At 35.1% G+C, this 17,604-nt stretch overlaps 1 protein-coding gene across 4 annotated transcripts in view; it reads right to left on the bottom strand.

Moving 5' to 3' along the window:
• SENP6 (SUMO specific peptidase 6) overlaps positions 1–17,604 on the bottom strand; it is a 102,667-nt gene that overhangs the window by 70,129 nt on the left and 14,934 nt on the right. For all 4 annotated transcript variants that reach the window (XM_082668655.1, XM_082668656.1, XM_082668653.1 and 1 more), the window contains exons 2-5: positions 14,836–14,929; positions 12,426–12,486; positions 3,302–3,444; positions 2,212–2,307 (exon numbers count right to left, since the gene is read on the bottom strand). In XM_082668655.1, the coding sequence (XP_082524781.1) occupies positions 2,212–2,307; positions 3,302–3,444; positions 12,426–12,486; positions 14,836–14,929 (394 nt within the window). The remainder of the gene's footprint in view (positions 1–2,211; positions 2,308–3,301; positions 3,445–12,425; positions 12,487–14,835; positions 14,930–17,604) is intronic.

Here is a 17,604-nt window from a genome sequence, read left to right as displayed (position 1 = left end):
CACTCACCCCAGGAGTAATGGATTATGTGTGTGAATTACCAACTGATGGCATTTCCTTTAATAATTTCAAATTAAGAGTTGAGAAAATAAGAAAAGTTAGGAGAAACTGTAAAAGCCAGTGTGCTCATCCTCATCTGAGGCCTGACAATTGTGCCAACACTACACTAATTAAAACCAAAAGTTTGGTAGCAATCGTTTCAGGTGAAGGCTTTTTTTCATGCCTTTGAAGATGTGGTTCCTAATGCATGGAGTGTTCTCTTTTAGCTAAAACACTCAAAAGCTTCTTTAATACTTCCTTTGTGAACTCCTCACTGCTCCCTTCTCTGTAAACAGTACTACACATACTTTGTATATCTCTACACTGCACTCACCAGGTAATCATCTGTTTACTTGTCTTTCTGTCGTTTACCCTAACCACACTTGAGCTTCAAGGCAAATACTGTCATATTCATCTTTGACTACTTTCTACCTATACCTGGTATGTAGCATAAAATCACTCAGTATTTTTGAAGGAAGAAAACTGGAAAAACTCTCCATGACTGGTATTTGAACTTCAAAATCTTTTTAACAACAGTCACACTGCAGTAGGACTAAGAAATGTTTATTTTATGAGACAAACATAAGTAGAATCTGTTTTCCTTAATGGATTGTTTCTTTAAATACAAATTAAATTAGGGTGTGTGTGTGTGTGTGTGTGTGTGTGTGTGTGTGTGTGTGTGTGTGTGTGTGTGTGTGTGTGTGTGTGTGTGTGAAACAGTATTTTACTAGTAAATACCACTTCCTATTAACAGAATCTAATCTTTTATACAGATGAGCAATGATACACATGGCAAGGTATAAGATGTGCCAGGACCTAGAATAAAACAAAACACATACCAATTCCCAAACTGGAATCAATTTTTTAACATTACCAATGAAGAAAGGAGGGATGGGGAGAATAAGGCATAGTGTAAATAATTCTAAACTGGTAGATAACTTCTAAACCAATAATAATTTTGGTTGTAGAATATATCACTTGATTATAAATCAGTACTTCAACTTAGACCACATTTCAGAATAGCAAGTAGACAGATCTTTCTTAGCGATGAATTCTATCAATGTGATCAGTGTGTGAGAAACAGTGTGTCTATCCTTCTTCCCTCCCGCTAATTACTCTCTTTTTATTGTTTGTTCTCATATTTGTGCCACATGTAGGCCAGAAAGCTTGATTTGTAAGGCAAGCCAATTTTGTGGCATGTATAGTAATTTCTCCATCTTTTTAGTTGATTTTCTGAAATATCTTATGTCAAAACTACGAAAAATAATACATTTAAGCAAAGGAAAGGTTTTCTTATTGTCCTAAAGTATGAGAATGATATAAGGTATTTAAGTTGAAAATCTCTGTTATAGCAAATCTACATAAATAGCAAATACAGCAAGGGTAAGAGTCAGGACACATTTTCTGAATGAGTAGCAGTCTAGATCAACATTTTAAAAAATGAAGAACAACATCTAGCATATATTAAAAAAAATCTTTAAATTTTACTAGTTATAAAAATTTTATGCAACTATTCAAAATGCAAGAAATAAATTATTTTTCTAATTGTTGGAGCCTAAGAATTTCTTGGTCAACTGAAACTGACGAAGAACTGAAATTCAACTGAAATTTCATAACCATCCAAAAATGGTTATGAAAAACCTCAAAAGCATTTAAAAACACCAAGCATTACACTGTTACGTTCATTATTTCAAGATTCAAGTAATACTTTCATGATCAATGAGAACACTCAAATTTATGAAAACACAAAAATTTCTCAAACATTTAAAACTAATAATGTGATTTACTTTGATGCTATGAAATCTTATAAACCTTACAAAGAAAGGTAATAACTGTAGTTTTACTCATCAGAACTAAACTACCAGCTGAAGATTTCTCTGTCAAATGTTGTAAAAATCAGCTTAATTTAACAGAAACATAATGCAATAGAATAGCTTTTACTTAAAATGTCTCTATTTACAGAATATGATTTACTCAAAAGCAGATATAAAATAAAAAAATTCTAGGACATGAATTATTTCAGAAACATGAATATCTCTTTAGAGACAATGGAAACATAATAAAGTTCCACAAATTAAGGGAAAAAAAGGTTTAAAAAAAAAAAAAGGCAGTGAAAAACTCCTATTAAAGAGGATGGTGTATATATACTAAACAAAGGCAATCAGAATCCTTACCTTTGGGCTGCTGTTTTTACTATTGCTATCTGTGCATTAGTATGAGGAAAACGTCTTACAGTTCCAGAACATAATGATGCATTTTGTGTATTTGCACTGCAGAGTCAAGAAACAAAGAATAATTTAAACAGGGAAAAATTATGCACTTATGCAAAATAAACCCTTTAAAATCTAAGCATACACACACACAAACCTGTAACACTTAAAGAAAATTTTTTATACATAAACCCATTGACCATGTTAAACTGTCCATTAGTTTTCCACTTTCTGAATTTGTCTCTGAAATGTTTCCAATCCAGTTCATGAAAGAAGATAAAGAGTAGAACACTAGAACAGAAATCAGGAATCCTAAATGAATGTTTCATACTGTAAGAATTCCTGTAAATTAATCCCGATATATTTCTTCTTCTTATTCTCTATTTAAGACTATCTATGTACTATGAGTATACGAACTATGTACTATGAGTATACAAAAGTTTTCTTATATGCCAAAATAATACTAAATGTTAATTATAAAAAAAATTAAAAGTGCTAAATTCTACTTTCGATTCTACCACTGACTTGAAAATTATTTAGCCTTTATGTACCTCAATTGTCTATAAACTCACAAAGTAGAAATAAAATAGTGACTTCAACCCTATTTCTGGGATATGTAACAGTCCAATTGTATCAGTAATAGTGGTTCACTATGACAACCACTAGGAAAGATGAGTTATATCTAGAAGAGAAGGGGAATTAAGAAATCTTAAAAAAAAAAAGAGTCCCTCATTGAGATAATCCTGGTAAGTATCCCCCAAAGGAGACGTGACCTACCTCTAATATTATAACCAAGATTTTGCTAACTTCATAAAAGCAAGCTCATCTTATGAAATATTAGTCTACTGAAATTTTTCTTTCAATATTTTAACTCCAAACCAAGAAATCACTGCAATCAAGCCTATTCCCAAGATTCAAAGCAAAGATGCCCAGTGTGTAGGATTAGATCTACTGACAAAGTGAAAAGAAAAGGTGTTAAGTTGGAGTAGCCAATTAGTTTTTGGTGTCAAACTCTTTATCTTTTCTGTAGGAATGTGTGGTGAAGTGCCTATACCTCAATTTCTTAGTGCTGCTCAACATGTTAAGTCCAAGTGGGTTGCCTTTCAAAGGTTTTAAGCTTTCAGTCCTGTTTCGTTTTGTACATGTCTTCCAGGGATCACCAGAACTAGTAGCAACAATTTCAGATTGACGATTTAACTGTAAAAACCATAAATGTTAAAGTCAATAAACAACATAATAAGATAACTTATCAACAATTATTTGAAAACCCATTTATTAAAAAAGCAATAAAAATGTACCAGATATTGGGGATGGGGGAGAAGGATGGCAGCGGCACAGATCTAAGAGTAATTCAACTGTAATACTTTTTTTTTTCCCTTAAGGACAACATAAATATGTAGGAACATGGGAGTTTATCATATTATTTCCTTTTCATTTCAATATCACCCAAGATATTTGAGAAAATTAAAAGAGAAAAACAGAAGGGATAAGGTAGAGGATCTTAAGATAGCTCTTTCCCGAAAGCAAAAAATAAACATTTCCCCTGCTTAACAGGCCTTGATGTTACCCATAGGACAGTACAACCAAATATGGCAGTAAATTGTCATTGTACAAGTACTTGGGCTTTAGCATCAAAATTTCTATATAAACACAGAAACCGAGATAATGTCTTCATATTTTCATACTTGAAAATAATAATACAAACATATCAATAACAACCACTTTGCAGAGATTACAGTATGACAACAGGATGGCTCATTCCTTGGGAAGCTCTTCTCAACAAAGAAACCTAGCTTTATTACATTCTTTGCACAAGACATTTAAAAGCTGTTTTCAGACTCTTTAAGACAAAAGTCCTCAGTTCTTAGTGGTAATTTACCCAAAACAACATTTTAAAAATCATTCTTAAAAAAAAAAAAAAAATCATTCTTACCTACTTTTAGTTTTGAAACAGCAGTCTAATATTTTATTTTTTACTCTTTTACAAGAAAATGTAGTCATAAGAAGATAACAACTTGGCTTTTAGCCCCACCAATTATCTCCACAGAAACCTAACAGTTCCCTAAAAACACATATCTCCCACAAAAAATGTCTTCTGGAGAAGAGCTCACTGTGCCAGCACCATTCTTGTTTTGAGGCATGTCTGTATCCCAAAACTCCAAAAAGCTGTATTTTGAAAACACTGCTTATCATTTTGAGACATTTTTTTACTTCTAAATCTTTTACAGCCATGTACTTCGGACTCCTTCATTTATGGTGATGGCAGATTAGATAATGCAGCTCAATCTTCCCTCTACTCTCTGAAAACCAGAAAAGCTGGACAAAATAGAAATTTTCTTAAAAAAAGAAAATCTGTTTGAAGCACCTGAGGGCTACCAAGGCAGTGAAGAATTAAGAATTAAGATCAGGGACAAGAAACTCAGAGATCTGAGCCCAGATTCATATTTTTCTCTGAGACACCTGTTGTCTCCAGAAGATGCAACTTCTGGAGTTGCAGAAGATGAGAGGCTGAGAAGCTAAGCTGAACTCCCAGAAGACTCAGAGAACTGGGGAGACAAAAGCAGAGTTCAACATCCACCAAGTATGGACTGCCTCATAAACACCTCAAAATCTGAATGAGGATATAGCCTATGAATAAGGGTGAATTACAACTATAAATCCAGCTTCCATTCATCTCAACCTCCAACTCAATTAAGTCAGTTCTCCAATTTTAGAGTAAATCCAGAATTACCTGGATGGTTTGTTAAAACAAATTGCTGTGTCCAACCCTTACAGTTTACTCTGACTGAGGAGGTTTGGGATGAGCCTGAGAATATGCATTTCTAACAGGTCTCTGGGTGATGCAGATACTGCTAAAAAGGGAACTACGTTTGGAGAGCCACTGGATCGAGGTGATATGAGACTGCTAAGGCTCCTCCTGGTCACTAGCCAAAAGTAAACGTGTATCCCTACAGGAAGGGAATATTATCCTAGGCCTCAAATTATCTCTGTGATTTTTCATATGCAATATCTACCAATTATAAGCAAGCTCATAAAGATGACAATGATCAAAACCAAGAGAAACAACTGATAACAGGAACAGAACTATAGGGGATAAAGATAAGAGGGGTTATCACACTATTTCATTTCCATTAGAAAAAGAGAATACAATCACTTCTGCATTTGGTGACCCTTTTTCACAGAAACATAGTGCTATTGTAGAAAGATAACTCAGGAATCAAATAGAATTGTCTCCTAGCCAGGTAACTTTCCTTATAATCACGAGGTTATTTTATGCATCAACAAAGCTATATACAAACTGCCTAGCTCTGGAACGGACAAATAGGTAGGAATTCAGTAATTATTAATTCCCACTCAAGTAGAAACACAGATATCCTGAATTAGAAAGTCCATAAATTATTTTATCATAAACAATTGGTCATTAAGCTACATTCATCTGAAATTTCAGGACATCCAGTCACTGTGACTTTGGCCTATTCCTTTGTTATTTTGCAAAAATGCCCTAAGTCAATGGTTCTCAAGATCAGCATTACCTAGAACACTTTAAAATGCAAATTATCAGGTCCCACTCCAGAACTCCTAAATCAGAGACTGTGGGAGTAAGGTCCAGCAATCTGTTTTATCAAACCCTCCAGGTGATTCTGATGTACACTAACACTGGAGAGCCAGTGCTGCACGTGATTTTGATACATGTCCTGTTAAGAATCTGGGAAGCGGGACTTCCCTGGTGGCCGCAGTGGTTAGGAATCCATCTGCCAATGCAGGGGACATGGGGTTCGAGCCCTGGTCCGGGAAGATCCCACGTGCCGCGGAGCAACTAGGCCCGTGCGCCACAACTACCGAGCCTGAGCTCTAGAGCCCGAGCCACAACTACTGAAGTCCGCGCGCCTAGAGCCCATGCTCTGCACCGCAATGAGAAGCCCACGCTCCACAACAAAGACCCAACGCGGCCAAAAATAAATAAATTTTTAAAAAAAAAGAATCTGGGAAGCAAAAGTTTCCATTAAAGACTAACCATATAATTTCATTCCTCCGTATATAGATAATTACATCTAATATTTGAGTGCTTACTATGGATAGGCATTATGCTAACTACTTTATATTCAATATCTCATTTAATCTCCATATTTTATACATTTCAGCAGTTCTTCAGATTGGGATTCAGAAACTGCACCTAAAGTATCAGGTCAATTACTTGATGCTACTGAGTGATAGGATTAACATGCTCAAATTTCCCACTTTAAGTCTCTTTCTCCCACAAAATCTCTCCACCATATACCGCCTTAAACTTTACTGAAACTCTACCCCTATGCTATTAGATCCTTGAGCTTAAAAAGCAAAGTAATTTGTCTGAACTAGTTAAAAGGATTTGAACAAAGTACTGACCTGACTCCAAAGCCTATGCTTTCCCATACTACACTGTATAAGGAATTTTTATAGTATTATTTGTAGACATATAAATTCTTAACAAGAGGCAAAACCAAACTATGTTATTCCAGATAACACTCAAAATCATTAGGATACAGAAAATCTCAAAATCAAAGGAACTGCACTAAAAATTCCTTTATATAAATGTAGAAAGCTAATCTTTCCTCTTAAGAACTGGTTAAGCCAAAATTATCTCACCCAATATATAGGCATATAATTCAGCTAATTCAACATATTTTTGATCAAGTGCTTAAACATTTCCAAATTTTCTTTTTAAGAAAGCATTTAGGCATAGCAATAGACAACCCAAAGTCCATCAATAGAGCAAGATTTGCATAAGGCAAATTCTTAAATTTCCCAATTCTGCTGCCTTAAGGTACTATCAAAAGCTACACGCACTTCAGTCAGCAATAAGACAACCAGTACTTCTGGTTTTGCAGATATCTCATGAAAACCTTTTCCTGTACTGTCAAATTCCCTTAGGAAAGGTTCCTTACTATTTGTTATACTTAGAAAGTAGCTGGGGTGGTGGGGGAGGATATCACTCCACAGGAGAATCACAGGATGTACATTTGTAAAAGATTCTCCTCTCACACAGTCATAAACCTATAGGACATAATTCCAGGTGCAAGAAAATTTAGAGATACCTGTTGAATTAAAATACAACATATAAATTATATTAGATGTGTGGCACATCTACATCTCTTTACGTAATTAATAATTTTTATTTTCTCTCATTTTATTTGTGCTCTTGGTAATCTACATCAAATTATTGGGAGAAATAAGGTGTAAACAAGTAAAAATTGAACGCTTTATGGCTAAATCACAGATTAGAGCACTACTACTACTAAAGAGAAGATGATATATTCAGTCTAAAGGCCCCTGAAAAACTTTAATTCTCCTTCCCCTCCAACCCCTTATTTAGCAGCCTAACAGAGCTTTCTAGCTAATGCAAGCACAACATCAGGAGAACTCCTGTGGACAAATGGATTAGCACAAAAAAATCACATGATTATCAAACCACAAACATGGGCCGTAACTGATGTCAGAAAAGCAACTATAAACACATCGTTATTTGAAAAGGAAAACCAGCTTACAAAGGTTCAATAACACTGCTATTTATGGAAGATTTGCTAGTGCCAAGTACTAGGTGGATTACATGTTCTCATAATTCTCACAACCATCCTATAGAGTAGATAGTTGCAAGCAGACCTAAAATCTGATATTCTGCCTAACTACTCTAATATACCAGCCATCCAAAAAAGCTATGTTGCCCTCAACTGGATATCAATCTGTACAGAAAATATTTACACAGTATAAACAATGATACAGGGGTCAGCAAACTTTCTCTGTAAAGGGTCAGACAGCAAATATTTTAGTCTTTGAGGGTCACACAGTCTCTGCTGAAACAAATCTGTTCTTATAGTACAAAAGCAGTCACAGACAATACATGAACAAATAAGCACAGTTGTTTTCTGATAAATATTTATGGATACAGATTTGAACTTCATATAATCTTCACATGTCACAAAACAGTATTCTTTTGATTTTTTTCAACCATTTAAAAAATGTAAAAACTATTCTAGTTCATAGACCATAGGTTGTGGGCCAGATTTGGCCTGTGAGCGTTGGTTTGCCAACCCTTATGTTTTAACATTAATCATTAATAACTAATAAATAACTAATAAACAGCCAGTTACCAAAATATAAGCTCCATAGGAATAAGAAACTTGTCTGTTTTGCTCTCTATCATCTAGAACACTGTGCTCAATACATATTTGCTGTATGAGTGTGTATCTCATTGGGACTGCTAAATGTGCAAAAGTTATCAACATGTGGTACCTTCCACCCAAACTTATCACACATGACGAAGCCAATTTAACTAAAACAAAAAAGTAGTCAGGAAATTTAGCACCTAAAATAAGATAACCTAAAAGAATCTATTAAATGATTAGACACATTAAAAACATATATTAAAGGCACTGAAATTCTTAAAAACAAAATGGAAACTGAAACAGTACAGAAAGAACTAGACACTATGAAAAACAAAATTTTGAAAGAGAATCAACAGAAGTTCTACAAATGATGTCACTGAAATTTAAAAAAGAAAGAATGGATAGATTAAATTGCATATTAGATATAGCTGAAGATAAGTTAGTGAACTGGAAGACAAAGCTGAGGAAACCATGTAGGATATGGTACAGGGATGATTTCTTTCTTTGCCCTTTATCCTTTCTTTTTTTTCTTTTTCATATAAAATATATGTAGGACATGGAAAAAAATGATGGCCTTATCATATCTAATAAAAGTTAGTTCCAGAAAAAATGAGGAAAGGCAATATTCAGAGATAATAACTAAAATTTTTTCAGAATTAATAAAAGATACGCATCCTTTATATAAAGAGGTATAATGAAACTGCAGAAATCCAAAGGCAAAGAGATTATTCTGTGGAAGAGAAAGGGAACACTAAGACACTCTGAACCAAAATAAAGGCTTTCTCCTAATTCCATGCTCATTTTTGAATGCAAAAAAGGGACTATATTAGTTTAAACCAATGTTCCATATGGACCTACATATTACTCACAAGCCATTAAAAATCCAGGGATACTTAAAACCCTGGGATACACAAAGACTTTCTAAAGGACAACTGGGCATGGATAATTTTAAGAAAATCAACTCCTAAATCCTCAATCTCCACTTTAACACTTTCTTAAATTGATTTACTTTAAAACCCATCTGTAGGAAAGGTACATATAATATCTCCTTTCCTATCTCCACTTTCACACCAAACCTTTTTCCACTTTACAAAAGACATAATTCTCATTTATTGTACTAGAGTCTAAAATACTCCTGAAAGGAACAATCTGACATAATAGTATCTGGAATCTCTTTTGGCACATGAAACAGTAGTAGGGCTTCGTATCTTTCCCCGTTTTATATATATTTCTGTTAAAAGTGAACCACAGGTTAGAAACTGGGTGTTCTGGACCAAATTAAGATTTTCTTAATACAACAATAATGCAAAATGGAAAAGCAAAAGTAATAAAAATTTGCATTCAATGACTTTGTATCTTCTACTCCAGTTATTATCAAGAAAAGCACTGCCCCAAGGAACAAATCACGTGAAAACAACTCAAAGAAAGCATTAAAAAAACAAAAACAAAACCAACAAACCCTTAAATTTGCATGCCTTTATTACAACCAGGTAAAAAAACTTAGGTCAAAACCAAGGCTGCAGGGCTTCCCTGGTGGCGCAGTGGTTGAGAGTCCGCCTGCCGATGCAGGGGATGCGGGTTTGTGCCCCGGTCCAGGAAGATCCCACATGCCACGGAGCGGCTGGACCCGTGAGCCATGGCCGCTGAGCCTGTGCGTCTGGAGCCTGTGCTCCACAACGGGAGAGGCCACAACAGTGAGAGGCCCGCGTACCGCAAAAAAAAAAAAAAAAAAAAAAAACCAAGGCTACATTTTTCTGCCTAGAATTCTAAAGTGAAATGTCATCATGAAGATGCAGATTAACATGTATATATGAAATGAAAACAGAAAAAAAACACTATTTATTATAGATAAATAATACATTTGATTTAATTGACTGGCTGTACTATGAATTGGCCTTGACAAGTAAGTTATATATAGACATTTTCCATAGATCAAGAGAGTTAAATATGCAGTTCTTTTAAAGAAAAAACCCACAATATTTTACAAAACTATTTTTACGAAAAAAATTGGCAAAAGCCAATTAGAAATTAACAAGATTTCAATTTTTCCAATTATTTCTGAGATTATCTGGTTAAAAAATAGGAATCTAAAAGGAATTTAAAAGTAACAAGTGTAACTACTAGCCAATCATTAAGTCTTGATAAAGCCTTTTTAGTATATTTCCCCCAAATTCAGAAAGACAATAAATCCAGAGGCTGGATTACAAATTATTTTTAACTTTTAAACTTTTATTACATTGCTAGGTGATTTTCCTGCCATTTAATTCAAAAGGAAAGAACTGAATGATAATGCTATAGCAAAACTCTTTCTATATCCATCTATTTATTATATGACCAAGATTTCTCAGCACTTATATCTAAAAAAAGTTTAAAAAGAAAATCACTGTTGAAGTTTTATTAGACCAATAAATAACATTTATTTATGGACACATGAACTAAATGAATAAGGAAGGAAAACATCAACACCATCACTTTAAGAAATACATTTCCAATATAATTCTATACAATAGGTTTAATAATTATAAATTACATGTTTATTAGTAATTATAAAGATAACTCAATCCAGCAAAAAAAATTAATACTTGCAACTTTTAGTGAAAAGATCATTTAATATTAAATTTCAGTGAATGTATATCTTTTTATTTAGTGAATATATATCTATACAGTATGATAGAGTAATTAAAAGATTTTCAATTGCATAAAAATACATCATGTGAAGTTAAAATACACATATAATGTTAAAATTTTGTGGGAAAACTGAACAGAAATATGAATTTAAGGAGAAGAAGGAAAAATATAAATTTCCACCTGTTAAAGAGGAAATGGTACCTGTATTTCTTTAAGTTTTTTTATGGAAATATAGTTGATTTACAATGTTGTTGTACATGTACTGTTAAGACAGATGATGCTGAGTATCAATTCTGAATTATCTTTAGAGATCACAGGATACATAAGTGTCATATAAGTTTTATTTTACTTTAAAAGTATCAACATTAAAAAAAAAAAGGGCATCTGCAAGCAACCCCCCCTCAAGTTAAAGACCAATGTCACAGAAGATCATGATGAAAAACACCTTTTACTTTTACCTACAAAGCTCACTATATTTGTGTCCACCTGAAGAACACCTAAATAGCCCCACTCTAAGGAATCAAAATGTTAAAATAAAAGCTAGAGAAAACTGCAATGTAAAAAACCTTATAGTTTTTCAGTGTGAGTAGCCTTATAGAGAAAAACTTTAAATTCTATAAACTCCCGAAATTATGTCAAAATAGAGATGTGGGGAAAAAAACCCCCACAAAGACAGGGAGAAAAAAGTAACTTTAAAAGTCTCTAAAATACTATTCAACTGTAAGTACAGGAAATATGTAAAGAGGGTACTATGTCAGATTGGCAAAAATTCAAGTTTGACCACATACTTCCCAAAGTTAGAAGAGAAACTCTCATACAGTGCTAGCAGTTATGGCTAATGCTAATTCCTATGAATGAGGCATTTGGCAATATTTAGCAAAATAACATGTAAATCTACCTCCTGAAATAGCAACTGCAATTTTAGAAATCTATCCTACAAATACACTGTAAAGATGTGAAAAGGTATAAGCACAAGGCTTTATTAAAGCACTTCTTGGGCTTCCCTGGCAGCGCAGTGGTTGAGAGTCCGCCTGCCGTTGCAGGGGACACGGGTTCGTGCCCCAGTCCGCGAAGATCTCACATGCCGCGGAGCGGCTAGGCCCGTGAGCCGTGGCCGCTGAGCCTGCGCGTCCGGAGCCTGTGCTCCGCAACGGGAGAGGCCACAACAGTGAGAGGCCCGCGTACCGCAAAAACAAACAAACAAAAAAGGTGGGGCGAGAATATATATTTTCTTTGTGATAAATAAAATACTTCTGATGGGATAAACAAGAAACTGGGAATACCATTTGCCTTTGGGGTAGGAAAGTGGGTGGTTGGGACTTACAATCAAAAATACAAATCTTCTTTTGAAGCTTTAGTTTTTAGTATATAACCTAAAAAAATAAATAAATAGAAAGTAACACTTGCCTTTTTTCCTTTTGAGGTTTCAGAATCCTCATCTTCATCTACACTGAGTAGATTTGCCTCACTACACAGAAAATAAAGGGGAAAAAGCCTTAAGTGACAATTACAACCCATACATTAAATTCAGAAGTTTTAGCCTCTGTGCTCACCTAATATAGAGATCAGCAAACTTTTTCTGTAAAGGGCCAGAGAGTAAATATTTTAGACTTTGCAGGCCATACAGTCTTGGCAGCAACTACTCCGCTTTGCTTTGCCACTGTAGTATGAGAGTAGCCACAGACTATCTGTGTGGCTGTGTTCCAACAAAACTATAACAAAAATCCAGGGGTGGGCCAGCCTGGGCCCATGAGCCACTGTTTCCTGACCTCTGCCATTAATGAACACATAATTTTGCTTTTCTTAACTATGGATTTCATAAATAGTCACTCATTTTTCCTTTCTGTCTTGGATTTTAAATTAGGGGAAAGGGGCTGAAAAACAAAGTAGAGGGAAAGAAACATACTGGTAAGAAAACTTTAGTTAATGAAAAGAAAGTAACTGCAATGGTATTAACCCAATAAAATAGTTATACCTCTACCATTGTGGGAAATACCAACCCTTTACTGAGAATCATTGATCTGATTCTAAAAAACCGATATATCTATTAACAGTTCATGTTAATCTGAACATAGTGATAAACCAAAGAGTAAAATTCATAAGTGAAACATACAGGACAGGTAGCACCTTAAAAGACACATTTTTTTTTATATAATCATGACAAATCTTCTAACAAAGTCAAAATACACCCTTCTGAAGACAATTCTGCTAAGCTATTTTTAGTAAAATCTTAGCTATTTATAACAAAAATGTAAAATGTTTGTTCCATTATTGTTTGTATACATCCCAACTTTTTTAATGCTAAAAATTCTCTCCTGCAAACATTTTACAAAAATGCTTAAAAGGTGGGATACTGGGCTTCCCTGGTGGCGCAGTGGTTGAGAGTCCGCCTGCCGATGCAGGGGACATGGGTTCGTGCCCCGGTTCGGGAGGATCCCGCATGCCACGGAGCGGCTGGGCCCGTGAGCCATGGCCGCTGAGCCTGCGCGTCCGGAGCCTGTGCTCCTCACGGGAGAGGCCACAACAGTGAGAGGCCCGCATACCGCAAAAAAAAAAAAAGGTGGGATACTTTTTAACGTTTACAAGTGGTCTACTCAATTTCAGATTTAATTCCAATTTTTCAAAACTACATAAATAACAAATGTCTGTTATAAAATATAATCAGAAATAAAAAGAAATGAAAGAAAGAAAACCATAAAATACAAATTTTGAGTGAGAAACATACCAGTTCAAAGCTCTCCCTCAAATAAAACTTCACTTCAGTTCAACATCTCATAGGTGAAGGCACATAAAGTGGTAATGATGAACGGAGCTGTTGCCCAGACAGAAGTGAAGCACCTACAATATTCAGCCAATATACTCTGAATGACTTCTTGTGTAAAATTTCTAAAAAATATTTGCAGTTTTGGTAGAACTTTAGTGTATATATTTGTGTGTCTCTTAATTTGCTGTTTGTTCTGGCCAGTGGAAAACCAGATCAGTAAACTAAGAAACTAATAGCCATACTAAATTTGTAATACAGATCTCATAACATGCAAAAGGCTCTATTAAAACTATTTAAAAAGTTACAGCAGTCATTCCAAGTACATTAACAAAGTGTAATGAACGCTTTGCTTAACGTCTGTCTGGGTCAACACCTGTGTTTATCATTTACAGGGTTTCTGCTTTCTCTGTTAGCAATCTAAGATGAATGTGGTGGGGGGCAGGGTGAGTCACAACTGGAAAGAAAGACACTAACCTTTCTTACAAATTTCAGGAATCGTAATGTGGGTTCATTTACTCCTGATAAATGGTGGCTTCTCAAATCACTACGTGAACAGAATGCCGTATTTTTTTATTTTTTATTTTTAAAGAACAATTTCTTTAATAGGAATCCTGTAGTATGGTCGCCTTTTTTTTTTCTTTACTGTACGCGGGCCTCTCACTGTTGTGGTCTCTCCCGTTGCGGAGCACGGGCTCTGGATGCGCAGGCTCCGCGGCATGTGGGATCTTCCCGGACCGGGGCACGAATCCGTGTCCCCTGCATCGGCAGGCGGACTCTCAACCACTGCACCACCAGGGAAGCCCAGGTCAACTTTTAATTATAAGGTTACATGTACTATATGCACATATTTATACATTTCAAAAGATGAAGAAATATAACCACAAAATTATATACCAATAAAAGAACTGCTTTTTCTTTCCTTAATACTACTGTAAGAGTTCAATGTTTTCTTAAGAATACCATACTCTTAAAAATATTTCCATGGAATAAAATTGTTTATCTAATGAAAAGTTTCATTCTTATAAAACATGAGGGGGAAAAAAACATTCTTACTCTTTATCTGTATCTCCTTCACTTTCTTCTCCATGATCAAAGCTCCAATTCCTTTTAAAACCTCTATCTCTTTTAGATTCTGATCTAGCCAACGCTGAAATAAAAACAAACTCAGATAAGTATTCATTAATAGAGCCATTCAATACAAAATAAAATTGAGCATTTCCCAAACTCTTTGCTTAGTCAGGATTTTCTTTTAATTTGCTTGCCTTTTGATTATTTCCTCTAAAGAGAAAAAGAACACATTAAAATCTGTTTTTGCTAATTTACACTCATCCATATGTGTGAGCTTGCTACAGAAAAAAAGCTCAAATCAGTAAAATATAATAAAAATGTGGATGGGGATACATGAATATGAAATACGTAAAAATCAACCCTGCATCTCCACCGTATTTGATCACTGGTTCTAGAAACTAGTACCTGTTAATTTGCTTGCCTTATTTATGAGAACTAAATCCAGACCACCAGCCTTTTCTTTACCTCAGCCAATCATCTCTGCCTTTTAGCAGAAAAGAGACAAACCAAGGTTTTCTGTGTTAGCATCAGGGTGAACTCAATGTTAGAAATAACTCTCCAGATCAGAACACCAAACACGCTCACGATGAGTTTAAGAAAAATTTTAAGTGCATGCCTGAAATACCCCGAAGCCATAAACAGCTATGAAGTGGGAACCTGAGAAATAAATGAAGTTCTGAAGCTGGCATTTGTTTTTGAGCCATATGACAAAAACCTGAGGCCCAGAGGCTGGGAAGACCAGGTTTGGAGCCTCAGTAAAATGAAAGGTCAGATCATAGACCAGAAGACCTGAAGGGTGACAATCCAATTGGGTGAACTGGGTTGGGGGGGGCGGGGGGGAGAAAAAAGAATCTCACTGAAGAAAGAGACAGTAGGGATAATTATGACATCTTGCCGTTGGCTCTGGGTTTGGGGGTGAACTAATAATGACAAATAAAGTGTATCTCTCCACCCCATGTTTAGGGAATTCCTAAACATCAGCTCACAATCACTCAGGTTTGGTACCAGAATCTTCATAACCTATGTGGCCCAGAAAAGTCCATAATTAAGAGTCTCATGGAAATGATGCCCAATATCACCAGATGTTAAGGAAATGCAAAGCAAAACTATAATGAGATACTATTTCACACCCGTCAGGATGGCTGTTTTTTTTAATGGAAAATAACAAGTGTTGGTGAGGATGAGGAGAAATCGGAACTCTTACGCATTGCTTGTGGGAATATAAAATGGTGCAGCTACTGTGGAAAATGTTTGGCAGCTCCTCAAAAAGTTAAACACAGAATTACCCTATGACCCAGTGATCCTAGTTCTAGATATATACCCCAAAATAACTGAGAGCATGGACTCTGACACTTGTACACCAATGTTCACAGCAGCATTATTCACAAGAGCCAGAAGGTGAAACCACCCAAATATCCATCAACAGATGAATGGATAAACAAAATGTGCTGTGTTCACACACACATACAGAGGAGTGTTATTTAGCCATAAAGAAATGAAACTCTGACACATGCTACAATATGGATGAACTCTGAAAACATTACAATGAGTGCAATAGTGGCACAGAAGGACAAATATTGTATGATTCCACTTATATGAGGTAACTAGAATAGGGAAATGCAGAGAGCAAGCAGAACAGAGGTCACCAGGGACTGGAGGGAGAGGAGAATGTAGAGTTACTTTTTAATGGGTACAGAGCTTTTGTCTGGGATGATGAAAAAGTTCTGGAAATGGATAGTGGTGATGGCTGCACAACATTATGGATGTATTTAATGCCAATCTACGCTTGTACATTTATAAACAGTTAAAACAATAAATCTTACGTTACGTATATTTTTCCACAGTAAAAAACTGTTTGTAAAGGCAAAAAAACAATCACCAAAACCTCTAAATGACTAGCAGAATCAAATATAAATCTTCTCTAAAAAAAATAAAATTTCAATGCCTCAAAAAGTTTCCCAAAAAAATGAGTTCACAACCCAAAATATCATGAAACAGGAGGAAACAAGTCATCATGAGTAAATCTGAAACTTCTTTACATGTATAATGCAAATATAAGTAAGTAAATAGTAGATAACAGGAGCAAGGTGTCTCCCTTTCAGAAAAAGAAGTTATGAAAAAAAGAGAGGAAAGCTAGAATGAACTGTTCGTTCTAGTGGTGCTAGATTAGAGGAAGAGATATCAGTACCAACTTTTATTTGATACACATATAGATTAATAGATACAGACACGAATATAGATATGCTGTTCCATGGGTTAGTATACAGAGCTAAGGGTCTGTCCTCAGAAGGTGTAGAAGCAGTGATACCCCAGTAGCAACAAGCACACCTACAACCAGATCTTATTTTCTAAATACCATTCTCCAATACAAGGAGCCAGAGCTCCTAGGAAAAATGACTGATTCTAGAGATGACGCAGGAAAAATACAAGATAAGCCTGGAGTATTATGTAGGGCCAGAAAGGAAGAAGGCGTTTTTTTAAAAAAATGATGATATGAATTATAATTCTCCTTAATAAAATAAATATTCATGAATCCACATGGATATAAATAATTGAATAAATAAATAAATGGTGAGAAGGGACACATCTTCCTTACAGAATTCCAAATGATACATGTACAAACTCTCCTCTAAGAGATGGAACTGAATTCCCTTTCCCTTCAGTATATGCTGAACTTTGTAACTCACTTCCAAAGAGTCAACTATAGAAAAAGGAAAAAAGTAAACTGACAGAAACCTACCAATCACTATCTCA

Source organism: Grampus griseus (genome assembly GCF_964374135.1).
Source record: "Grampus griseus genome assembly, chromosome: 13".
Lineage (NCBI taxonomy): Eukaryota > Metazoa > Chordata > Mammalia > Artiodactyla > Delphinidae > Grampus > Grampus griseus.
The sequence above is the reverse complement of the archived record's forward strand: the minus strand, read 5'-3'. Positions and strand labels throughout refer to the sequence as shown.